The 26,590-nt window shown below is 39.7% G+C and overlaps 1 protein-coding gene across 1 annotated transcript; it reads right to left on the reverse strand.

Annotated features, from left to right (window-relative positions):
- Positions 1 to 1,257: 1,257 nt before the first annotated feature.
- Positions 1,258 to 26,137, reverse strand: GK5 (glycerol kinase 5; the record flags this gene model as incomplete). Its single annotated transcript, XM_084267212.1, has 16 exons — positions 1,258 to 1,474; positions 2,763 to 2,896; positions 5,255 to 5,314; positions 6,231 to 6,334; positions 10,076 to 10,161; positions 12,836 to 12,940; positions 16,119 to 16,245; positions 17,289 to 17,349; positions 17,666 to 17,739; positions 17,827 to 17,888; positions 18,515 to 18,590; positions 20,126 to 20,257; positions 21,153 to 21,246; positions 21,674 to 21,749; positions 24,768 to 24,861; positions 26,003 to 26,137. The coding sequence occupies 16 exons, from the start codon at positions 26,135 to 26,137 to the stop codon at positions 1,338 to 1,340; spliced, it is 1,557 nt and encodes a 518-aa protein (XP_084123338.1). The 3' UTR covers positions 1,258 to 1,337.
- Between the last annotated feature and the right edge of the window lie 453 nt (positions 26,138 to 26,590).

Consider the following 26,590-nt stretch of genomic DNA (forward strand, 5'->3'; position numbering starts at 1 on the left):
ACATGGATCTTACAGCCTGACATATTAGTAGAAATCAGCAAACAGGCCTGTTTCTAGATTTCAGTTCAAGAGGAAAAGAAGTGTGCTAAGATGTAGCACAGGTTGAAGGACAGAAAGTAACAGAAGAGTAAGAAAAACTCCATGCTAAGGGAGACAGGCAAATGAGGTCTAGTTTGAAGAACACCACAGCTACAACAGATGCTCTAACTCATGGTAGATGGCTGCAAAAAACTGATGGAATGGTGTATGATTTGACCTTCCATGTTTCAATATGAGAAAAAGTGATGCTACTTCTTCAGTCCTGGAAACACAATCACCCACAGCTTGAATTTGACATTATTCTGAAATGAAAATGTTTAATAATGTTACATTTTTAAAACAGATTTACATATACTCCTGAGAAAATTGTAATAATTTAAAATTAATGATAATCAAATACATAAGAATAATTAACTACACATTTTGTTAATTATAATTTATTTAAAAATAGAAAAGTAATTCATAGCTTCAAAAACACAGTTTTGACCCCCTTTTAGCTAATAATAGGGTTTAACAATGGGCTCAAAAATTTACGTTACAGTTGTTTACAAGTTGGATAGTATACCTGTTACTCATTTTAATGTACTTATTTAGCCATGCCACGTAGCACAGCTTTCAGGCTTCATAAGAATTTTTAAAAACTCAGCTAGAAGCTAGACAGGAACCAGCAGCTGTGAAAATCCTGTTGTGGTGTTTTGTTTTTTAATGGAGTACTGAAAGCCTATTTGCTTTTGCATTCCATCTGAATTTTAGTGCACAAAAATACCATCCCAGAGCCAGGTCAAATGCTTCCTTAGAAGTGAACCAAAGGTGGTAACAGGCTACTGATGAAAGTCTCTTTGTACACAATCAAGTTCATCACAGCCCAACCCCTCAGCAATCACTTTCTTAGACATGCCTAAGGAAGTATATGTGCCTTTTACCCTTACTTAATGATTAACATACCAAAGATTTTAAAGATCAGAAGGGAGGCAGTTCCTCAGTAAAAAACCCATCATAGGAAAAAAAACAACCCATCCCTAGTACATGGTAGGATTCAAGCAGCTGGGCCACCCAAAGGAGGTCACTGAAGGGACACAAATGCTGCAGCTGGACTACAGCTGTCACAGGGATGGTATGAGGGTTCATTATGGTGTGGTAAGTCGCAGAACAGGGGTTGGGGGGGAATCAAGTACTGTACAATGTTATGCATTTGCCATCACAAGTTTCAGTGATGGCTTTTACTGTCCTGTTAGCGTCAATGTTTTGTAAATAGGAATTAAAACATTTTAATTCTTCTATAATTGGAATGCCAGTTTCTACCAGTGCAGTGAGCGTTTCATCGCCTGTAGCCAGGTATCCATAGCAGCTCTGTATTCCTCAAAGTCCTTCTGGGGCTCAAAAACCGCTTCTATTCGCCTCAACTTCTTTAGTTGTTCTTTGTCAGTCCAAAATCCTATTAAACAGAAAGTTCATTCTCAAGCTCAACTGCAAATATGTTATTTTTGAGTTAATTTATTTCCAAGAGATCCAAAGCAGAAACACAGTCAGAAAGCATGACAGCTTTTCTTTACTCAACCAACAACTTTCTCAGAGGGAAGCATATTTTTAACATGTGAAACTCCTTTCCAATAGCATCCACTTGTTTGGAATCCTGACAACAGCACATCTGCCTAACTGGGACGGTTTCCAAGGAACAGCTCTGGTACACTGACATTCCCTCAGGTTCCATCCACACTGAGGCTGCAGATCCCTCTTAATGAAGAAGGGCCACAGAAACCAAGACTTAGCACTAGATGCCTTCTAATGCCTTAAAAATTCCATAAATGGCAGAAAACTGCTGGTGTTGTGCATTCAGATTCATTTATGCTATTGAATCATTGGATCTCAAGGGCTGCAGATTTCTTCCATTTTTAATTGCTGAGTCTTACCTGAGCATATAGTTTTTATCTTATGGTTGGGTTATTTACATATCAAAGCAACTGAATGAAGTTAATACCCACCTACAAAATATACTTCCATTAAGCAAGACCACTGTCAGCTTAAGATTTTAAGTCTGGTTAATTATATACAAAGATTCTGTGTGAATGCAGCTGATTTCTTTCCCTGTTAATAACATACTTTTAACTTCCATTGCGTTTATTTCTGTGAAAACCTTAAAGATGTAGCTCACATGTGACAGGACACAGCTTCAGAAGGAACGACATGGCTGCACCTAAGCGTGACAGCTTTCTTGACATGTGATCCATCCCCACAGAGCACCTCTCCAGACACTGGGAATATGCGAAGAGGTGCCAAGTGTCCAGGTCAAGAAAGAGGGAGGTGGCAAGATACCATTCCCCTCTTTCTGCTCCAGTCATATACACTTCTAAATGTAAATTTATCTTAGAAACATATATGCAGATACTTTTCACATTAAAACTCATTGTAGTTATTAATTTATGTAAAAGTGAGCAAATGTACAACTGCTGAGAAGATTGGGACAGTATTAGAAATATAAATAAGGTCCTTGATTTGATGTATGAATTTTATCATCTCATTTTTAGTCCAAATACAGGTACATGAATACAAAGCGCTACAGAGAGAAACATACACACTACTTACCTTGGATCCCCACAAAAATGGCTACAGTTTGAGGAGTTTTCACAATTATTCCAAGTTTTGCACTGTTTTCTGATTTTCGCCCCCTTATTTACAAACGTGTTACAAAGGAAAAAGTGAAACCCCTTGGAAGGCATACATACCTGAAGCAAGGCCTGCTAGAAAAGCTGCACCAAGACTAGACATGTCTGCATTTGCAGGTTTTTCTATTTTCTTATTAATTAAATCTGAAGTCATCTGCATAACAAAACTATTATTACTGATACCTCCATCAGCCCTATAGGGAGAGAGGAAGAAAAAGTTAAAACCCCCATTTAGTTCAAATGCCAACTTTTCAGAAAACAACTGCCAGGATTTCACACCTATGCATAAATTTTCCTGCCACTCCTGCACAAATGCATTTCCACTTTATGGGAAAAAAATTAAGAGGCCAGCAGTAGGTGCTTACAAAAATCAAAAAACCTGGTCTGTGAACTGAGGGAGGAATAGCAGAGTGACAGGGACAGAGGACAGACACATTAACAAAAGCTTTGAAAGCTCTGTCTTCTAAAACTATACATCATCCTGGTTGAAGCATTAGATTTTGTAACAGAACTTTACATAGTTATCACCACAACATGACAACAGTCAAACCCATTACATTAAACAAACTCTTTTAAGCATTCTCAGAGCTGGAAAAGTACTTTTTCCTTTACTACCAAACCTTTGTACTAGTTAGCCAAAACGTCACCACAGTTACTTCTTTTTATGAAGATGAGAATGAGCCTTCCATCTATCTATATTCCTAACTGCCTCATGTTGGAAACCCTCTTAATGGGGAAAATGAGAACTTCAATCATCTGAGAGTGATTACTTCTGCTGCAAAGTAACCGCTCCTGCAAAGAAAAGATAACAAAAAGCAATCTTTGAATTGTCATGTATTGGTTCATGATGCTGTGGGACTCCAATGCTAGCCAGGTACGGGGCTGCTGTTCTCTCAAACGTGGTGCAGTAAAGACATCTACTGTTCATTACTGTAGAAAGTGTTGTGTAATAGAATTTAACATTTGCTTTGAAATCTTCAATTCCAATACGCTGAGGTTTTCTATGTGCAGAAACAGGATCTCTGTATTTCTTTTTGCCACAGACTACTACTACACTGGACACAAGTTCCTTTGCTCTGCTTTCCTTGGTGATGCTGAGACAAGCACAGGGAAGTATTGGGAATGCAGAGGACTAATGAAAGCAACAACTCTGTAGGAGCCACAGACCAGGAAGTATGGAGGGATACAAGACTCCAACTAAAAAGGGAATGAACATATTTATGGGATAAAAACAACAATAAAAAAAATCAAAAGGTAATGGATTGATACTAGAGATGTGCAGACAAAAAGACACGAGAGCAGTTTACAACCCTACTGAAAAAACCATTAGGTGTAGCTCCTTATCTTCTAATGCTTAATGCATGAACTGAATTGCTACCGATTGTAGTTAACTATTACAGTCACAACATGAAACAGCAGGCTTTATGTTCATGAATAAAACATAACATGATCAAACAATTTAAGTTTACATTATGATGTGTGTGGAATCAGATTTCTAATGTTCCCTAGCCAGTACTTCCACACTTCACCTTTTTCAGTTCCTGGTATTAATACAACTTCTCAAATTTTGGATGCGATTTTCTAAGCAAAAACTTCCCAAGGAATAAAAAATTTCTAACATTTTTCATTAAAACACCAAGCCTGGCTGTTCCTTCATCTTTGCCTCATCTGTCCCAGTACATGACAGAAGACAGAAACTTTAACCTCCCCTCAACTTTGTACTTTCACTTTTCTTCCACTACTCCAGTCTGATTTCTCAGCTGCCCACAGCCGTGCTAGTCTACTCCTTCCTGTGCATGGAACTCAGGAAAAAAGCCAGATGGGGCCAGGCACACTCCTCTCTCTTCCTGACTGTGGTATCAGAGACCCCTGGCTGCCAGGAGAAATAATTCTGGGGAGCATCTGCAGCGTAAGAGGCCCTGAAGACAACTGCTGTGTCCAAATGAAGTACCTACCAAAACATGCAATGCAGTTTCCCAGCAACACATTAATTTACCTGAGTTTTGCCAAGCCATTGTGAAAAGTGTATTTTGGGGATCAGTTATCTCAGTAGATTTGATTTGTTTCTTCAAAGACTGAAGCAAAGCCAATGTCTTCACAATTAAACTGTAAAAATATTCTTCCTCTTTCCTTCACACATAGATCCAGTTTTAACCAATGTCTTTAAAAAGTATGCAGACTGTGACAGACTCAGCACAAAAAATGTCAGTATGAAAGAATGATAATAAAGGGCAGAATGACCTCTGTAGAAAGCACTGCTATACACACTCTGATGCTAACTGAAAACATGAATTTTGTTTGGGTTTTTTTAAAAAAAATTAGAGCAATTCATTACTGACATACTGATAATCACCAGTGCCAATGGTTTAATTAACAGAAGAACATTCCATGGGTAGTCTCTACTGTCACTTTTTGTTACATTAACATTTGACTTGTATATCACCTATTTCTTAGCAGCATTTTTTTTACAGTAAGATAAAATGCATAATAAAGTTCACACCTATTTTAGTCTAACTCTCACACCTCAAATTTAAAAGTTACATGGAACTTACCGAATAGTTTGCAGAGGAATGCACACCTTCTTCACAATGAGGTCATAAAGCTGTTTGTTTCTTTAAAAAAATATTTAGTTGAATTAAGCAATATATCCCCCACAAAGTCTTTCCAGAATCTACATAGTTAGAAAATAAAATCCAAGGCAAAAAATGCCTCAGTTGTGTCAGAATTGCTGCAACAGTTAACAAGTTTCCAAAACACATTTCTCTTACACTGCAGAAAAAAAATTTGCATTGGAAACAGTTGCAGCAATTCAGAATGTTACTGTCCTCCAGAAATCCTTTCTGCCTCTCTGCAGGAGATTGTTATGCCCAAAGCAGAGCTAGTGACTAGGTGGAAGGAATCATACCAGTGTTTCCTAACTGGCCACAGTGCAGTGTGAGCCAGGTTAAAACCATATTCAGCTTCAAGGCTGGATGGGTTTGTGAGGCAGAACCAACCTGTTCCAGTGAGCCACTGACGTCATGAACATCAGTGACTAGCAGTAATACCTTTAACTGTGACCGTCAGATCTGGAAATTTTATTCACTTGTATCTAAAAGATGTTTAAAATGCTTACTACCATGTTTTATAAAACACCAAAACCTCAAACTTAAGGCAAAGAACTGATATAAAAACTTCCAGCTTCAGGGATTCTTTAAACACAGCTGGAGCAGGCTACAGCTCCTGACAAACTACTGTCAGGACACTAAGGGCAAATTTAAACACAAAACATTTTAGAACACGCAGAAAAAAGTGTAACTTAAGAACTCCTAGATGGCTACTCAGTAAAAAACCCTGAGCTAATAAATATAACTTGTATTTATTTGTAAAGTGTTGAAGAAAGAAGAGAAGCTTCTAAAACTCCTTTCCAATGTAACAGTAACATACTACTGCAGCTTGTAAAGTATAAACTGTAGAAGTCCATGTATCCATTTACCACTAAAAAGAAAACATAAGAAAATATAAGCCAAGTGATTAAGTAAGCAGTACCTGAAAGCTACAGATTCCAATATAGCTCGTACAAGATGGTTTCTGGTAGTGGAAGGTTTCAGCCCCATGAAAGAGGCACATGAACAGGAGTCGTTCACAGAAGCCTGCAGAAAGGATTTCACCATGAGTTCAGTGCATTGTGTTTGCAGGCTTTTGAGAAAAGAGTCAAATAATAAGAAAAAAAAATAACTTACGACACTTACAGGCAGCATAGTGAAAGAAGAAAATTGAAAACAATATGTAAGAGGTATATAGTGTTATCTCAGCTAACTCAGTGAACAGTTTAAATAAACCTTTTTCCTGTTGAAAGCAGCTAAGTAACTTCTTCAAAATTTGACATACTAAATAACACTGATCTGTATGACTTCTTTTCAAACACATATAGTGCACAATGTCCAGGGCAGGGCACACTGGCACTGCTGTTCTCTGACAACATCTCACACACACATTTGGGTTTTTTTAAACACTGCTGAAAGAAAGATGAACTGACTTTTTAAAGAACACTGAAAAGGATGACAATACTTTCTATCAATTTATACTACAGCATATTTTCAGTGATGCTGATAAACAGAGTCCTACTAAAATTCTAATGATAACTAAGTTGTCTCTTTTTCTAGGAGAACCGCAGGATCAATTGGTGACTCTCCTCTCCATACCTTGAACTTCATTACAAAACATTAGTATGCTGCTCCATGTCTGGTTTATGAAAATGTAAAAACCTTCTTTTCAGTGTAGACAATCATTTTGAACTGATATAATCCTTTCCAGGTGTATTGTGCTAAGTATTAATTATGAAAACACTTACCAGAAGTTGTAATTCCGTGCTTATTAAATACATACATACATATTTATAGAGTAAATTAAGAAAATGCTAACATATGTTAAAAACCCCACAAACATATGGATAGGTACATCCAGGCAAAAAAACTACCAACTGGTATTTTATAAAAATTCCCAAATAGAAGAAACTTCTGCGTTAAAATAAAAGAAAATACTTTTTTCCCCTGATATGCAAGTACCCTTCCCATTCTATGAATGGAACCTAAGTTTTGCTGTCATTACTAACCACAGCAAACTGACCCTGGAAACTCCTGTTTCTAGTAGAATAAGTAATAGAAAAAATTATTAGAGCACATACTCAATTTCAAATACATTTTCACACAATAATGCTCCTCCCATAATGCTGCATCACAGCAGTCATATTCAGTAAGAAACTTGTTTTTACTGTCTTAATATGGACAAGTAGAGAAACATTTTACTCCATGTAGGAAATGAACATGCAGGCTTCATCAGAGACATGTTATCACTTTGAGATCTAAGAAATATGACCATACAATCAGTTTGCATTAGCATCCAGCCAGTGAAACTAAGCAGACACATTACAGTCCCAGAAGTGTTCATTCATGTCCCTTTTCACACCATTTAATCCACTCAGTTTCTAAGTTGATAGAGATTCTATTACTGTGAGTCTACTAGCTTAGCACGTTCCACTGAACTAGCAGGGCTTTTAAAAGGCAAAGAAATCCACGTTGGGGGATATTATTAGAGGAAACTAGATGCCACAGTTAAAGACAAATCCATTCAGTTCTCGAAGTTCAGCTTCTAAATTTGTGCTGGGAATATAGAGTTAGGGAAGAAGAGACTGAATCAACGTTTACCAAGAAGGGAGCTGGGAGAAAGCAAGGGGACACAAACCCACCAAAAAAACCAAAACCAGCCAACCAAAGTGTTACTCATATCTCTGGAACTTCAACTAATCTGGAACTTAATTAATAGAATTAAAGATTCTAAAAAGATTCACGCTGACACTTTTCTATCTCAGGATTCCTGTCTAAAATTTTGACGTTTGGCATGGCTGAACATTTGTTTATTCACAGCACATTTACTCACAGTAAACTCTAAATGGAGGGATCTTTATATAATCAAGCATTATACCCCTAAAAATAAGGATAAAGTTGGCTATTTGACAGAAGGTAGCTGGAATACCTGCAGAAAACATGGAATTTTAATTTGCCTTACTCCCCTAACATACAGGATTTACAGTAATGTAAGGTTTAAGATATTCTCTAGAAGAAACAGTAGTCCTGGGAACAATCAAGCCGAGTACGACAGACCACTGATGATCAAAACAAAATGCACTTGTGGACCTACACAGAGAGAAAAGTTGTCAAAAACACTGCACAGACTTCTAGAATGTATGTATTCAAACTAACAAATTGCTATCTTAAGACTTCTAAGAGAAAAGAGAAGGTTGTGATTTCTGAGAAAAAAAATGCTGTTTTCATCTTAATGGTTGTTCTTTGTTTGGGTAAAACAGTAACTTCTGAGTATCTGTCAGGTTCCAACACCAGCTGTCTATCAAAGAACCAGCTGATGGCAGACACTACCCAACTTCCTCCTGCCAGTTCCCACCACGGCAAAGACTTTCCCTCTGTCTTGCCTGGTCCACTTGTCCAATGCAGTACCAATGCTAATGCTATACTCTAATGCTATAATGCTAATATTCCAAATGCCAACTTGGAGACCAGGGCTACACCCCAGTTTCTCCTGGACAGCAACACCAAATAGAAAAAGAGTTTTGTGGAGCCATAGATATGTTGATAGACCCACAATGTAGAAGCAGATATGCTGCTGAAAACGTGCTTTTAGACAGATTACATCGTGCTGCTTAGAGAGGTGGCATAACCAGATAAAGTTTTGGGACCCTGTACAGTCCCTAAGCTAGCAATGACTACATTAGCAAAGCCTGTTTGTTTTCATTCTGCATGAAGGTTTGTTTAAGAGCTCTGACTTACAGCTCTGTCATGTTTTGTGGTGACAAATTACAAACTATTACTCAAAACTGCCAAACCCATGCTGGAAACAACTGCTTAGTAGCTGAACAGGCAGTATGTCAGCTCCTCAGCTATCACAATTTATCATTTAATGTAATGCATTAACTGGAATTCCCATCAATCCTAATCTAGACTAATATGCTGGACTGAAGTGCAGTATCAATACCACCCTTGTTGCTGCCTCTACACAGGGACAGTAATTCACATCTGTAATGGAACTCAAGAGGAATCATGAATCAGAGCTGGAAAGGACAGACAGGAGAATACATTATCTCTCTAGGATAAATGGAAAGCAAGTATAAAGAACCCAGAGCTTGTGACCCAGAGGGGACTGAGTAATTGCAGGAAGTTCCTCAAATAGAGAGGAAGGTAAAAGCAAGCTACTTGGAAATGGAGTGGACTAAAAGTGGAGACAAATGCCAGGGACTCCTTACTACACACATTGTGCTCAACAAGGCACAGATCCTATTATAAAGGTAAAAATCTAATTCAGTTTGAAATCTACTTATCAAAGAAGTATCTAAATGTTACTGTCTTTGCTTTTCTTAACACCAGGACTTGCAATCTTGCTCATATTTAAGTACACTTATATACTCCGATGAATTGCAAACTACATCTTGAAAGAGGCAGAACAAAATTAATTCTTTTAGCACAGTGCTTAGAGTATTGTCTCAATGAAGCCTTTGCATGAGGCAGAAAAGCTGTGGGATCAGTTTCTGCCTCTGCAGGCACTGCTGGAGTTATGTGGGCAAGTCATTTAGTTTATCTGTACTCCCAGTCTCCATCTGCAAAATAGGAGTAATTTTCCCATTCTGTTCAGTTTTTCTCATGGGGGGAGGTGTTTAAGCAGTCTCAGGTGACAGTGATCTTCATACTTTGTGTATGGGGCAAAGAATAAGAACTTGACTGGTATAGAATAAAGATGAAAATTACTACATTTAAACATGTAAAAGTTGAAAAATGTAACTGGCTTATTAAAAAATATATTCTCAATTATATTAATAGTTTTACCTGAAAACCTGGAACAAAACAAACGCCTTGAGAATCAACAATACTCCGTGCCATTTTTTCTGTTTCATCTACACTGGTGAAAAGATCTGTAAAGATGCAGAAGTCATATGCTTTTAGTAATATTTGAAGAAACTGAAGTAAATAGAGACAAAAGTCTAGGGTTAGACTATTTCTTCCTGTAATATTCTTAAACTACATGTTCCAAGGGAAGGGATCACTTCTCCTGTATTTCACATCCATCAGTCACATTAAGAAAAAAATCACATGAAAATGAAGGTTAAATTCAAAAGGATCATCTCACATCTGTTACACCTTTTAATCTTCACATCCTGTAAGAGATGATTTGCTTTCCAAACAGACATAAATGGGAATTAAGAATGCTAATAATGGCACTCAAAGTACACTAAAAACCTAGACCTGCAAAACATAACATGGTTCCTCCCCCAAAGATGTTACCATCAGTCCAAGCACCACATGACTACAGAGAACCCTTAATACCAATTACATTTTATCAGCACCCTTAATATTTTTACATGTGACTGACACAAATATAAATAAGGTCAGTTCTAATACCCCCTCTCTGATAGACACTGCTTTTATTCTTTGTCTAGCCAGATGTTTCCTTTCACCACTCTACAGACATCCCACTTTTGCTTGTTCTTTACCCCCATGCAGTTCTTGTACTAACACCCATCTTCTGTAGTTTTAACTAATAATGTTCTTATGTGGCCACATAGTATGTTTTTAGAGAAGACTGATTAGAGGTCTCCTGCAAATATGAGCTACTGCTTTTTCTTGTCTGAAAAGCAAATTTTCCTATCAAAGATAAAACTAGGTTGAGCTAACTCAATTTATCTTTGAAAACTCCATCTTGTTAACTTCCCAGGAGTTTCAATTTACTATTGTAGCCTTCATAAATTTGTTTGAAAGCTTTGGATTCTACCGTGCCCAGGCTGGTAAGCCGAAATCACCTGTTTCCCTTCTAGTTGCTGTCAATGAACTGTATGCAGTACCTCTATGTCAGGACAGAGAATGAAAATAACGAAGCTTCACCTTGAAATGCAACATATTAGTCAAGATCCTCAGAAATTATCTGATCCCACTAAAAGAAGCCCATTATGCTAAGTTTGCCTTGCTGCAGAAATTCCTATTTCCAAACCTTTACCACTGTTAGGTTTCATCTTCATTCATGTTGAGCCTCACCTTCCTTACTGAGGCCATCAGCTTACCTTGTGTTTTAGCCCAATTCCTTCTGTAGAGCAAAAGTTTCACCCTTCCCTTTATTTGCAAAGCTGATAAAAGTTCATGGATTCTGCTTCTCTGCAATCATATTTCCAGAAAATAAAGGTCTTACTTAGTAAAGAGTTTATAGCACCATGCCTGCTTTTTTTATCTGCCTCTAAGGCTTCCCTGATTTTTGCCTGTGGTAGTAACTGTAGGTCCCATGCATTTGACTGGTGGCTAGCTAAAAATAGATTATACTATTGCTCTGCATGTACCAGTAAGACCTATTTTAAGTATGGCAAAAGTTCTATACAGATAAGTATCCATTTAAGTATTGAATTCAAAGTAGCAAGCTTATATATATGTATATGTAGCACTGACACTTGCAACTGCAGCACTAAACCATATTGAGATGAGTAGCTTCTCAAAAGACTAGTGGCAGTCACTCTCTAGGCTCAGTCCCATGTTGAATTATGGAGGCCTGAGGACCAATCTGAGGCATACTTAAATCTTAAGGGCACAAACATGAGTATGTATATACACCTACACATCAGAATTTGATAATTTTAAGAATTTTCTGGTGCCCTACACTTCATAGAATGCGTTAGATTGGAAGGGACCTTTAAGGGTCATCTAGCCCAACCCCCCTGCAGCAAGCAGGGACATCTTCACTAGATCACGTTGCTCAGAGCCCCATCAACCCTGACCTTGAGCATCTCCAGGAACAGAGCCTTCACTGCCTCTCTGGGCAGCCTGTTCCAGTGATCTAACACCCTCATACTGAAGACCTTTTTGCTAATATCCACCCTAAATCTCCCCTTACCTTTATGAAAACCCAGGCAACCCAGAGTTTGAGACACGAATTCCTTTTCTGCACCCTAGTGAAGTGTACTACTATCTTTCTAAGTAAGCCAAGTAGACAGTTTATCAGAACACTGAGAGAAGTTTTCCTATAGAGTAGTTTTGCAACAACTATTACAGTATTTTTCTTAGTCTGTTATTAATCTGAAATACAAGTATTTTTATTACATGGCCATCACAGCCAAAGATACACTACTGCTATGTGAAGCAACATACACAACACTGTTGCTTGTAAAAGTAAAGTTCTTCATGCTTTTTTCACATAACTCAAACCAACTGTTATTAATTCTGACATGTACAGCTCGTTTGAGATGTCTCAAAATCATTATCATGACTGGTCATGGAATACTTCATTCACAATCACACTACCTGTGCTTCCCCTGAACTGAAAATTCAAGTCAAATATCCTAAACCAGCACATATCTAACTTCAGAGGGGTCTCCTTCACACCATTACTATTCAAGTCTGGATACCACAACAACAAAACAAAAGGCAGCATCAGGAAGTTTGTCATGCACAAGATACAGCAAGTGAGGAGTAAAATGTTTCAGGAAAATAAAAGCCTACACAGGTAGGAGGGTCTGAGATGCAGAGTTTGATGGGAGAGGACTGTGCCAACCAAACTCCCTGCAGTACACATACTCATACCTTCTAGAAAATTAAAGAACTACTTACTTATGTCCTGAGCCCATTTTATGGCAGTGCCCATGTCTGACATACAGCCTTCAGTTAAGTAAACAACTTCTTCCCCAATCTTCCAACCAATCAGTGGATACAGACCTTGTTTATTTTCCAGGAAACAAAACAAAACACCTAGTTAAACTGTTTCCAGAATAACATACACAAGCACTCCTCACAATAAACACTACTAAACAAGTTAAGTAGTTTTTTTATACGGTTCACTTGCAGAATTAAATCTACAAAAATATCTCTGGTGGAGGTTAAATGTATTGTAAAAAAAATTAGTGATGGAATTACAAGACTCGAAACAAGTTTGTTAAAACAAGGTTCAAAATTGAACCCCACCACCAAACTAGAACCCTCTCCCTTTAAGCTAAAAAGAAAAGCTATCTGCACATACTTTTTTTTTTTTTTAAATGATAAGAGATAGAACATATTTCAAAAATTACCAATGTTTTCCTATTTGCTTTCAATCTTGTTTTCCCCAATGGTTTCTGAAATCTCAGAATTTACTTCCCAAAAACATAGAACAAAGACAGGGCTTTCAAAATGAAAGTACAAACACTGAGACAGACATAGACCCCCCTCCCCCCCAAAAAAAAGCAGCAATACAAACCTAGACCATAAGTCTTATAAAAGTGATCACTTTTATTTCTTTATCAACATGCAGTGTTCTCTCACACAGTGAAAACAGAAAACAAGTTTTAAAATTTTTCCATCCTTTTCCCCAGCAAAGGCTACTGCCAGTTAACTAAAGCATTTTACCTGTATATTTGCCTAATATAAACAAGAAAAGAAACATCCAAACTCATTACCAAATATTGGGTGATATACTTCACTAGAACAACAAAGGATAGCATTCTATGCTTTACGTGGTGGGATCTGCAGGAAGTTGAGATGTCCACCAAATGGACATGATACTTTCGGCTTTTCAGTGAGTGAAAAGAAAAATTAATTCAAAAGAAAAATAATTTCTTTTAAATGTTTTCCTTATCTCTCAGAAGAAAGGCAGAAATACATATACTCTTACTCAAAAACAAAGGATGACGTCTTTCAACCTGCTATCTGCTTTAAGATACTATCACATCAGAAACAAACAGCCAATAATGAGGATAAGCCCAATGACTTGTTCTTCCATTTGCCCCCCCCGCCCCCCAGACACACTGAAACCTTAACAAAGGAAACAGATACTGTTTAACACTGTCAGTGTGAACATGAAGACCTGATTTGGAATCTCATTAGTAAGGACACTGCACCAAAGTCCTGCAGAACGCTGCTTTTAATGCTAAAGCAAAAAGACTTAGTTGTCCAGCTGCACAGTAGGTGCTCTCCAACACTGCAGCTGGACAGATGTTTTTTCAGGTTATTCAATAAGCAGTTAAGCATTCAGTGGCCACTGCAATAAAAACATCACTCAAACCAAGCACTGTAAGTAAAGCAAGCTCCTGGACCTCTGCTCAGGACTTGGGGATCATAGGCAATGCACCAAAGGTGAATGAGTCCTGGCAAATACAGAACCAGAAGAGCATCAGAAGGATCTAGGGATTCTCTCTACACACAAGTATATTCTCACACACTGTCTCCTGTTTGCTTGCCTGTGGCCAAGAGAGGTGCAGTAGTACCAGTACAATTGCAGGAACTTGGTTGGTGCTGGAGGGGCACCCTGGTGCTCACAAGGGAAACAATTAGCAGCACCCTATTTAGATTTGAAGTTTGTCTTTTGGAAGGAAAAGGAGACACACTGATCTCCAGATCCCTGGTGCAGGTCTCCCCTACGATCTTTATTTTCTACAAAAAGCAAAGCTGCAAAGCAGGAAGACCAAACAATTCATTGAGCCTAAGGCAGCACAGACAATGAGGGTCAGAGAAGTCCATCTTGTGGCCTTCCTAAAGATACTCACACCAGAAACTCTAGGACTACTACCTCTAGGGAACGGATCAACATGAGACTTGGCATGAGCACAGTTAATAAGAAATACAAGACTGCCAGAGATGTAGATTTGAAATCTATACACATTTCCATTATTGAATTGTGCAGTGCTGCTCTCAAAAGAACTTCCTCTTTTTTTTTTAAAATGTCATATATAGAAACTAAATGTAGATCAGAAACTAGATCAGCAGCTAATAAATATCTTGCACAAGGATGCTATAGGGATTCATCTTGCAGTTTTAAATACATATGTCAACTTTAAAGATTGAACAAATTACATTTTGTGCCCAAGGCACTGAGAAAGCTAGGTGCCTAACTTGTCCTACTACACATACCACATGACAGCCCAAGAACAAAGGGAAAATAATTCTAACATCAGTAACAGCCTAAAGCAGCTGAAGTTTCACAACACTGCTTTAAAGATTTCAACTCCTATGAGATCACAATAGCCAGATATTTTCTTAAAGCAAAGTGGAAAAACACTACAGCATGGTTCTGCTATTGCATTTCCACAGATGGCTCGCATCTGATTTCCTAAGTATCAGCATAACAGTGTCATTAATTAGCCTATAATGCATCTGCATTCATAAGGAATTCAATGTCCATCCTGTTCAGTTCTGAAATCTCCAGTATTTGCAAAAGTCCTTCCAGACTTCAGCTGGTAAAAGTCTCTCTGGCAGGCTGCTGTCCTCCTCCCCAGCCCCACCCCTCCAATTTTAAATTGTAGGCTTCCTGAAATGAGTAACTGTTTAAAAATATGACAGAGACTGCTGTCATCTGCTGCTCCCTTGACAGCCATCTATAACAGATTAGCAAGCTTGACAGACCACAAATGTTCAGAACAACAGTTTTAAACACCAGAAACACATTGGGAAGCCTTTTTCTAGTATTCTAAGAGAAAATTAACAATTGCTAATCCTGCCTTAACTCACTGTAGGTTCTTCAAATAATAAGGGTTCAAGAGGAGGAACTTACAGCGATCCAATGGAACATATTGATGTGAAAAGCCAGAGGACCAAGCCCCTTTTTCTCCATTCCTGTACAATACTGCTATCAAAAAGAACAATAAAAAACCCCCCACACCAATACAAAGGAGGGATGCAGATAGCAGATATATTAATCAGAAATGTTAGTTAAGTTTTCTTCTTGAGAAGCATATTTCAGGATAACCAAGATCTACATTTCTTATTAAAAACTTTCAGGGATCTGTTCTGAAAACACTTCCTGGCTCTTTTTCTACAACTAAAGACAGAAAGAAAAGTATAGCCCTGTTTTGTTCCTTCCTGTACCTTCATCATTAACAGCTGTCAAGCAACATGAAATACTCTAAAATCTCACTAAGCTTACCTCTCCGTGATGCAAAGAGATGCTCTCCAGTATTGACATTCCAGAAACCACCTGTTCCCATTGTCAGTTTAACATCCCCTGGGTGAAAGCAGCATTCTCCAAACATGGCTGACTGCTGGTCAGCTACCTGCCATACCAACACAAACAGTACCACGAGTTAGTAACCAACAACCATCCTGCAAAGCTGCTGAATTTTAAAGTATCAATGCAAAGACTTCAGACTTCTGAATGCAAATAACCATACAGAAATGAAGTGAGCATTAAAAGAGCACTCAGAGATTTTCTTCAGCATTTGTAGGCCGTTCCCACAGCTAGATTTATCACTAGTATCAAATCATACCAGGTTTGGACACCACATGAGCATCTGTAGTGTTGCTTGCAACACTGAAAAAATGTTATGGAAACAAAGTAGTATTTTATCTCTTATTATTTGTTAAACAGGGCTTTTGCAGTGCCAGGGAGCAAAACACGGGTAGCTTGAATTCCTCTTGCCCCAAAGACAAAGTTGTGGTTTTGAAGTCTCACCTTCCTTTTTCCTGCTACTCCTCCTCTACCAAATTATTACAGTTTCAATATTTCAACTACAGTGATGGTTATTAAATGTATTTACTTATGTTTGTGCCTTGATGTAACAGTAACTGAGTCTACAATTCTTGAAAGATAGCAAGACAAAGTCATGGTATATGATTTTTTTTTTTGCATTTAGTTCAATTCAAACAGATTTTTCTACAAGTCTTCACAAAGTGGCTCTATTGACAAATACTCTACATTTGTGTAATTCTTGCTGAAGTCAAACCAGGACAGAACTCATTACACAATTTCATATTTTACACATCTGATACACAATGCACATGTGTCATGCACAAACATGTATCATACACAACTGATTTTAAGACAGAGATATTACCAGAGCTTAGAGCAGAACTCAGGTCCTACATTCAGTGCTTAATCATTTGGTCATTTAATCTTAATAGACCTCAACCTCTAGAAATCCCTTCTCAATCCTCTCTCTTCCTGTCCCTCTATGGCAGTAAACTGAGCTTTTGAAGAAAAATTCAATCATCAATTCTACCGCAGTCATGTCATAAAGAATGCTTAGTAAAAGAAATAAGTATTAAAATAACATAGGTAGAAATACAGAGATTTAATTAAGAAAACATTTTCACTCACCACTGCCATTATTGGAATAGGTACCCCAAATATTTCAGAGTCAGCTGATCCAAAGTTGAAGCTTAAAACAAATATTATGGAGAAACATCACAACACTAAATTAACCTTTCAGTTAAAATGACATACACATATATAAGGCCTGGGTCTGCATCCCATATGAAAGGTAATACAACAAGTTTATTTTAAAGCATCAAACCTATCATTTCAAGAAATTATGATAATAAAAATAAAGTTTTGGATAAAGTGTTAATAATTACATCTGTAGATAAAAATACTTCTGTGTGTATCTACTTTGCCTGTGCAGATTATGTGCTATTTTTCTAAAGGCTATTAACTTAATAGCTACATATTTCTTTTAAATACGCCTTCAGAATTACCTTGTGTCTTTCACTGGTGGGTAAATAGACATTGGAATGGAAAGTAAATAACACAAAGTGGGGTTCCAACACTTCTGCAATAACATGGAGAAAGTAAAACTGTCAGCAGCTCTCCTGGAAGCACAATAACCATCAGCCACGCTTTCCAGAACAGCACGTACCGTAAAAGGTTCAAAGACGCCTGTAGCACTGGCATTTGAGTAGTCTGTAGCATACACAGAGCCTACCACAAAGAACAAAGATTTTAGATATCCACGCATTTAAGAGTAATTTTAAACATATTTGTTCTTTAAACATCTCAGTGGCTCCCATAACATATAAACTGAATATCTACAAGCAAATTCATAATGACACAATGAGCTGACCACCTTTACCTGCTGCTCACTGTAAGGCGTACAGATTAATTGCCTTACTTTACCCCAGGAAACTGGCTAAAACAGAGCCAGTACTTCTGACAATACCTACAACACTAACTGCATCACTGCCTTCCCTGATCTATTCATCAATTAGAAAATGAACAGAAACCTGCAATTCTTCCACGTTTGTAACAACTCTTTGTTCCTTTTCTTTCACAGGTACTTTTCTCCAACCAAAGCAAATCAGTTCTGGCAGACCTCTTTAAATCTTAAATGCTTACAAGGTGGATTACATTGAATAATTATTTCCCTTTCTGACCATCCTTCCAAGCAGGCCCAAAGAATAACCAATTAAGAAGATGTTTTGGGGTTTTAACAATAAATATACTACAATATTTATCAGTTATTCTAGGAAATATCAATGACAGTCATGAATTTCACTGCTTAGACTCCACTATGTTTTATTAATATTTAAGAGAACTGTAACATTCACCTTTAGTCAATCTGTACAGTAACCACGTGTCAACTGTTCCAAAGCAACAGTTATTTTCCTTGGCAGCTTCTTCAGCCTGGAGACAAATACAGATACATACCAGAAAAAAAAAAGAAAAAAGAAAAGAGGCATTCACAACTGGGTACAATAAAGAGAAATGTATTTCCTCATCCCTTTTCTCATTTTCTTTGTGGTTGACGATAATACCCCAAGAAAATAAGTCTCTGATTACCAATGTCTCTTCCAAAGACGGACAAATCCTCTGTGTAAATAATGTTATCCTATCCAGTTCACACACCAGAAAGAGAAAAACCAGTTTCTTACATTTGCTACTACAGAAAGAAAAGCAGTTAATCTTTTAGTGCAGTGGCATCAAACCCTTAAGAAGAGAAACGTTATAGTCACAATTGTAACAGTGGCGAAGGAGCAGTGAATAAAGAAAAGGTCCTGCATACAGCAGGATATATAAGAAATAAGTGTATTTTAAAATACATACTTGAGAATAAAGACAGAATAATTTTTTCTGGTTTATGATGTCTATAAAGTGTTCAAAACTTATTTTCCTTAGGAATTTTTCCCCCTTTAAAATGGGAAATTCAGGTTTCATCTAATTTCTACTGATACTGTATACAACTACAGAATTCAAAAAAAGAACATACAAACTTGTTAACTCAAAATAAGACTGAATACATTATTCTCTGTAATTAAGAGCCATGAATTTTTGAGGTTCTTGGTTTGATAGTCGTGTATTTTAAATATCAGTACTTGACAAGATGTGGGAGAACACCCATCACACTGAAAACTCAGCAGCTGCATTACCTCCCATTCTATAATCCTCAACATTAACTCCTCATATTTCAACAGGTCCAACCTGTTGAAATACACCAGTAAAAATTATACTTGACCTTCTCAAAAGCCGGTTTTGTGACATGAAATACCAGTCAAAACTCAAAAGATTCTCAGGTTTCTTTACACAGGGTAGAAAATAGATAACAGATTTCTGAAAAAATAACTTGAAAATAAACACAGAAAATTACTCAAGTTACAAATACAATAGAAGAAACAAGGCAAATGGAAAGGATTAGAGCAAAAAGAAAAGCTCAGTGCTCACTAGTACATTGGATTATTCCAGCACAACTCATTTTACACGTAGTTTCCAATTTACGCGGCAACAAAATGCAAAATAGATTGTACTGTTTGATTTTTCAGTACAGTATTATTTATGAAACCACACACACTGGAATAATGCAGAGTGGAAAAATAAGAGGCCAGTTGAAAATAAATACAATTGTCATGCAAAACTAGAGTGCAAACAACTTGAAAATAAAATACAATTACTAATTGTATAATTATATGAAGGGAAATAATGTGATTTATTTTTCTTATGCAGTAAGAAAACTCCTACACATTTCCAGAGTCAGAGGAAAAAGTTGTATAATTGTGAGTAGATATTTAGGTAGATGAGTTTTGAACATTAACACAGTTGTAAGACTTTTGCTCTGATTCTTTCTGAGAAAAAGAATAAGCAAGGCAGGACTGAAGAGGTAACAACTAAGCTGAGTCCCCAGCCATCATTATGACTGAAGTATTATTTTTCCCTTTCCCACTTACCTCATATATGTTTTTAAAGACCCATGACAACTTCATAGAAGTTTGCTGTGTTGAAAAAGTAAGAAAACTTGGTGCCAAATATCGATCATTCCCAGTCAAGAAATGAAGTACCGTAAAAATAACATGGACTACCTGTTGCAAAAGAAAAGTCACATTATTTTTAATCTGTCCCTTTAAAGGTTTATGATCAATTATCTTTAAAAGATGACAACACAGATGAAAGCTGCTAACATTAAACTAGAATCAGAAAGTTAAAATACTGTTACAGAATCCTTACACAGGACTTGAGCAGATAGCCTTCCCTCAACCACAGGGAAGTGCAGCTGCACTACCCAGGGTCTCTCTTACTGACTCTGCTGGCACACCAATAGAGACTGCTCTGCACTATAGGTACAGATCACCTACGTGAGCACAATGTGATCAACAGCTTTGCACACTGTTACTCCAGTTAAAGTTCTCCTACAGTAGACAGACTCAATCACGTTTTACTAGAATAACCAAAAGCTAATCATTAATCAAGTTTTCATTCACAAAATAAATCAGTGGCAATCCCAATAATTTAACTTCTTATTGTGCTAGTTCCCACTTACAGGAAAAATAAACTCAGTTTTCCACTTAGAGCAAATCTTTCTCTACTACAGATATGAAGCAGAAGCCAAAAGCAGCATAAAATATACCTTCAACAGATAATTTGAGTGAAGTCCATTAAGAAAGCAACACATTGCTGACCAGGAACTGCCCACATACAAAAAACATGCAGCATTTTAATACAACAAAGAGACTAAAATGATCCAAATGTGTGCTAGACCTACAGATATCCTTTTTCATAATTAATTTTACCATCAGGCTAACAGTACTTGGTTCTGTCATCTATGCTGATCGTGCTTTGTTACATGATTTTAGACTACAGTATCTCAAAATAACACATTAACAAGACACCTTCAGGATTTCATATATTCCCCTTACTCTTCTTAAAATGAGACAGTTCTAACGCTCCCAAACATCATCTAGCTTAGCACAGTTTTACCTTCAGCAGAAGGGACTTATTCCAGGAATTCACAAGTTGAGCACTTCTTAAGTCTTGCCAACTTATGAAGTTATGAAAAGGTTTCCCTGTCCTCCTGAAAAACAGTATTTGAACATTTCCATTTAAAACTACAGAACAGACACCACAGAAAAAATTCAACATCTTTCATCATTTCCAGTCAGGACACTTAACACTAGGGTCAAGGCCTAAAATAAGAGTGTCTCCTCCTGATGGATTTGAGCAATGAGTAATAGGGTATTTTAAGCGTGAGGCTTCTCCCCAAAATTAAAAAATACTGACATACCCATCTCTTCCAAAGTACCAAAGACAACACAAAAGAACATACACTTAAACCCCTTCTGCACTGCTGTAAGTCATGGCTGTGCAAACACAAGAGACTACGACCGACTGATAGCTGTTGCTTTCAGGTTGTGACGTGACCAAGTTCAACCTGTCTACAGTCTGCTTCTATGAATAGGAATAAAGGCCAACTCATTTCAAGCAACACACAACGTACATACTTGTGCCAGGTAATGAAAGTTGCTCTCTGTGTTGAGATGCCAAGACCAGCAATTTGCCTCATATGGAGTCCTGCAGCTAAAAAACAAAACCAGATTACATACATAAAAACCCCCACATTTATTTGAAGAAACAAACAAAAATACAATTTTTCCAATGTAACTATAAAACCTATGGAATATTTATGAAATTAATAATTTCAGAGAATGTAAATCTCTACAGAGTGACCAACCAAGCAGCTAGAGCAGTGAAGCATCAGTGAGCTCTGTGTCAGACCACCTGATTCCAGAACAGGTGAATGAAGTTATGGATTTGACAAAAGCAGATGTGGCACACTGACCCTTTCAACCCTCTGAAGGCCCTGTCAACACCTGAACAATCTGAGAGACAGGTAGGTTACATATGCCTATATAATCAATCAAACCATGCATTTCAAACGGCTGAATGGGAATTAAAGCACTAACAAAAGTACCTTTAGAAACTTAGGGAAATAAATTCCATAAAGAAACAAACTGATTCTGCAGGCAATAGGCTAAAATCTATATGCCATTATTTTTACATTGGTTTAAGATTTCAGTTGAGATGTGTCATTATTATATTCCTTAAGCAATCCTTCAAATTCATAAGAAAAAATTTCCTAAAACCACATAGCACCAAATGAAACGAAGTGTACTTCCAGTTCAGAAGTACATAAAAAAAGCACATTTGGGTACACGCCAATGTTGGTACTGAACCTCACCTTCAAATAACTGTTACAAAACATTTTTTTCTAATACATACAACTGAAAATAATTAAATATGCCCACAGCTATTTTCAAAGCATCCCCGGTCAGCTTACCAAGTACCTCCACGCATGCTTCCAGAAGCAAAATTATGTGAAAGAAATGTGCATTAATAAATTCTAGGTAAGTGACAGGCTACCTATTTGGTTGAAAGTTCTGTTACTCTGCAGGGCTCTCCATCCCGCTACCTGAACACTCCACAGGTTAAGCAGGTCCTGCTCATACACGATCTTAACTTGCATGTGCGAAGTTACTCATTTGTGGGAGCACATACTGCAAGCTCTACAATCAACAATTACAGAAGGGATTTCATAGAGAAAGGGCATGCCTTGCTCTGCTGACCTCTGCATATGCTTCTGCACCTTCCCTTGTATGGCTCCTTGCATTGACACAACCCTCAATCAGCTGGAAATTATCAGTGCTTTTGCAAGGTTTCCTGCTCCAACTGCCTGCACGGGTGCCCTGGGCAGTGGGAGTGTATGGGAGGAGGACCCACCCCAGTGGGTGGCTTGAGAACAGCAGTGTTTCTTTTTCAGCAGGAGCTGGGTCCAAACTGAAGGCAGAGTCCTACCGGTACTGACTGCTCATTGAGGATCAGAGTGGTGTCTCTTAACCACCATCTCCACAAGCTGCACAGTCCCACCACTTCGCCCGTGACATCTACCATGCTTTCTAGACCAAATGAGAATAGTGCTGACTTCCATTAAAGAGAACTTAACAAAAAACAGAAGACAAAGCACAGATATCTCGTATTAGCTAAGCTGGTGAGCTGTCTCCTGAAATAACTGAAGGAGTACTAGAACCTGAGGTCAGGGTGAAACCATGCAGTTAGAAACAGTTTGACTTTTAGACAGTACTAAACTACATGAGTTCATCCACCCACACATGGAATCACATGTTTTAGCTCCACAAGCTAAAACTTCTTACAGAGCAGAAGTTTTCCTCTGCCTTCTTTCCGCTCCCAGCCAGCCACTCCTGCCCCTGGTACCACACCCGCTCTCTTGCTGGCACAAATATTTGTTCTGTTCGGCTGGCATCAACAGCCACACTGTGATTTGATTCAAGGAGCCACTCTGGACTTGAAACAACCCTGTAAAACAGAGGGTGGAGCCACTTCTTTTGACAGCAGTGTGGACACAATGCTCGCTTACGCTATATAACCACAGCTCGCATAGCTTGGTCACAAGAAAGACTTCCCCACTAAAACAAGCAGGGAAAAAAAGCTTCCTCATTTGTGCCATTGAATCAGAGGGGAGGAAGCCAGTACAGTCTTTTGGGGATGAGGTGGCACTGCTATTCTTGTGACAGGGGCGGCTGCTGAGGAAACAGACCAAGAGCCCCAAATAACCAGCTGCGGCTTACACCTGTAATGACTACTTTCCCTGTCCCCAAGGCTGCCTTCCAAAGGCAAAGATGAGCAGTTTTGCCTTGAGCCAGCCTTGGAAGCAGACCAACACTTAGAAGCCAAACCGTAAGACAGACTAAACAGGAGGAACTTTGCCACTGAAGAAAAGGACACACACGCAACAAGGAGGCTGGGGGCCTTTAAGAAAGCAAACTGAGGTGCAGTTGACAGGTCCACAGCATCAGCGTGTCACAGAAGGTGCTCTGTCCTGCATTGCAGAATGCTGGAGCTGGTATAGTGGGAAAGCTGGGGGAGCTGTAGAGACCAGTGTGCAGTTAGAGCAGAATCCAGGAAAGGGAAAAAACCCAACCTGCAGACATTTGGCAGAAAATGGAGTTGATTGCACTTGTACGTGCAGAAGTAGGAAATTTTAGGCTAGAGTACAAGAAGAAAAGAACAATAATACAGAAATTGGATGGTAAGAACTGCCTGTGGTTCAAATTGGGAAGTGAGAATATCAAGTTGTAGTTGACTAAGCAGAACTACGCAGCATCCTGATTTCAACCTCTCATATGCTCATATCCACATACACAAAGCAGCAGTGAAATAGCAGGGAATCAGAAGGGGAAACTAGCCTACTCTGTTCATACACAGAAGCATCTGGAGGAAGGAAGACAATCACTGGGGAAGGATACATATAGAAAAAGCTAGAGCAACAAGGTGCTGTTACCAACATGTAAATTAAGTACACACGCTGCTTCTGATTCTATTTCATCCCTAATCTGCCCCCACTGAAAGAAAAAAAGCAACTGAAATGTCCTGTTTTACATAATGACTGAAGCCTTAAGGCAAATTACAGACCTGTGCTCTGTGATGAATTTTCAACATTTCCAAAAAAGAATCTTATTAACTAACTTTATTAATTTTGTGGAATAATTAACTTACTTGTCAACCTTTATAAGCCATTACCTTGTACAGCCTCTTTTATCACAGCAACAAACTGACTCCACAGCACTTCAGGATCTAATTCAACCCATCCAGGACGAGGATAAAGTGATTCCACCTGTTCATGGAACAGAGAGCGTTATTACCATCCCTAGGCCACAGAAACCTACCTTTGGGTGACAGTTTGCACAAACACATTTGGGAGTGGATGTTGGTTTTTTTTTTTTCTCCCCCTTAATTTTCTCAACCTAGTGCAAAAGGTGAAACAACAGCACTTGTCGCTTTTAAAAGATGTGTGTGATCTCTGCAAGGCCTCCTCCAGCAAAAATAAAGAAGCCCAAACCCCCAGTAAAGGGGGAGCCTGTAAACCCCTTGCAAGGTTCCAAATGGGAAACCAGGTTTCTCAGAGAGACTTGGGGCTCTGGTGCAGAGCTCAGACACTGATGGAACTCGCTAGCCACACAGCACAGCAGGCCAGGGAGCACCCGCCAGAGGGGCTTCCAGGCCAAGAAAGGGTCAGCTCGGTGAGCACATCCCCTCCACCTCTGAACACCCGCCAGATTCCCCTCACTGCCATCTTTTTGTTGCGATACCCAACAATAAAAAAATGAGTCTTCGAGACTCTCTTGGTCGCAGGGACACAAGCCAAACAAACCAAAAGCAGCTCGGAGTTCTGATTCCAAGTTCACACTTTCTCATGCAGCGCTGTTACGTAACGGGGCGCGGGTAAATGCAATCCTACGCAAGTCTCAGCTGTGTGCTACACAAGAGTTGCTTTGTTTTCAGTTGATAATCGACTAAAGGCTCAGGGCACAAGGAGAAGGAGGCGGGAGCAAACGCCGAGAGGTAACAGGCGAGTACGACGGTGCCATTCCCGCACGGGTGGGGGCTTCCTTCCATCCAGGCTGGCCCGAGGGCCGCCGTCCCCACCCGACGCGGCTCAGGGGATACCCGCACACTGGGCAAAGCCGAGCCGGCTTCCCGCGCCGAGCCCCGACCGGGCAGCCCCTCCGCCCCTCGAGACGCCGCACGGGTGAGGGTCACAACCGCCCAGCATTTGTGGCGGGAGCGGACACGTTCGGTCCCGCCCGCAGGCACCAGTTCACAGAGCAAACGCCGCCTGAGGCTGCCCTCGCCCGCCGGGTCCCTCCGCTCCCGCCAGGGGAAGGGAGACCCGTGGCACTTGGCCCGACAGCGAGGTGAGGGCGCCGCCCGCCCCAGCCTCCCACTTGCCCCCCCCCCCCTTCCCGCGGATTCACCTTTCTGCAGCTGGAGCCTCTGACCGTGGCCGCCCGGTCATAGACGTGGCACTTCATCACCGTGCTGCCCACATCCACCCCCACCACGTACCGCGCGGGGGCGGCGGCGCCGCTCTCCTGCTGCCCGCACGGCATGACCCCCGCGGCCAGGCGCGCAGCGAACGCGGAGTGCAGCCGAGCGGCCGCCGCCCGCCAGAAAATCACCGCCCCGCCCCGGGGCGGGCGCCCGGCCGGGCCTATGGGCGCGGGGAGCGCGGCGGCGGGAGGCGGGTCGCGCCATGGCACTGCCAGCCGCCTAGCAGGTGGCTGATCTCGGCGTGGCCTCAGTAGGCCGCGGGCCCGGCCCTGCCCTTGGGGCAGAGACGAGCGCTGGGCTGCCGCGGGCGGTAAGGCTGGGGGCGCAGCAGCCACCGCGCCTTCTCCAGGGGACCGGGTCCGCGGCTCCGGGACCCCCGTACAGAGCAAGAACAGCCCAATCTAACCCCGCGCTATGTGAATTTACCGCGTGCACGGGGAAAGTCGTTTAACCAGGCACCCAAGGTTACAGGAGCCTGAGACAGAGACCAGACTATGTCTATGTTCTCACGG

Source organism: Gallinula chloropus (assembly GCF_964237585.1).
Source record: "Gallinula chloropus genome assembly, chromosome: 8".
In the NCBI taxonomy this organism is placed as follows: domain Eukaryota; kingdom Metazoa; phylum Chordata; class Aves; order Gruiformes; family Rallidae; genus Gallinula; species Gallinula chloropus.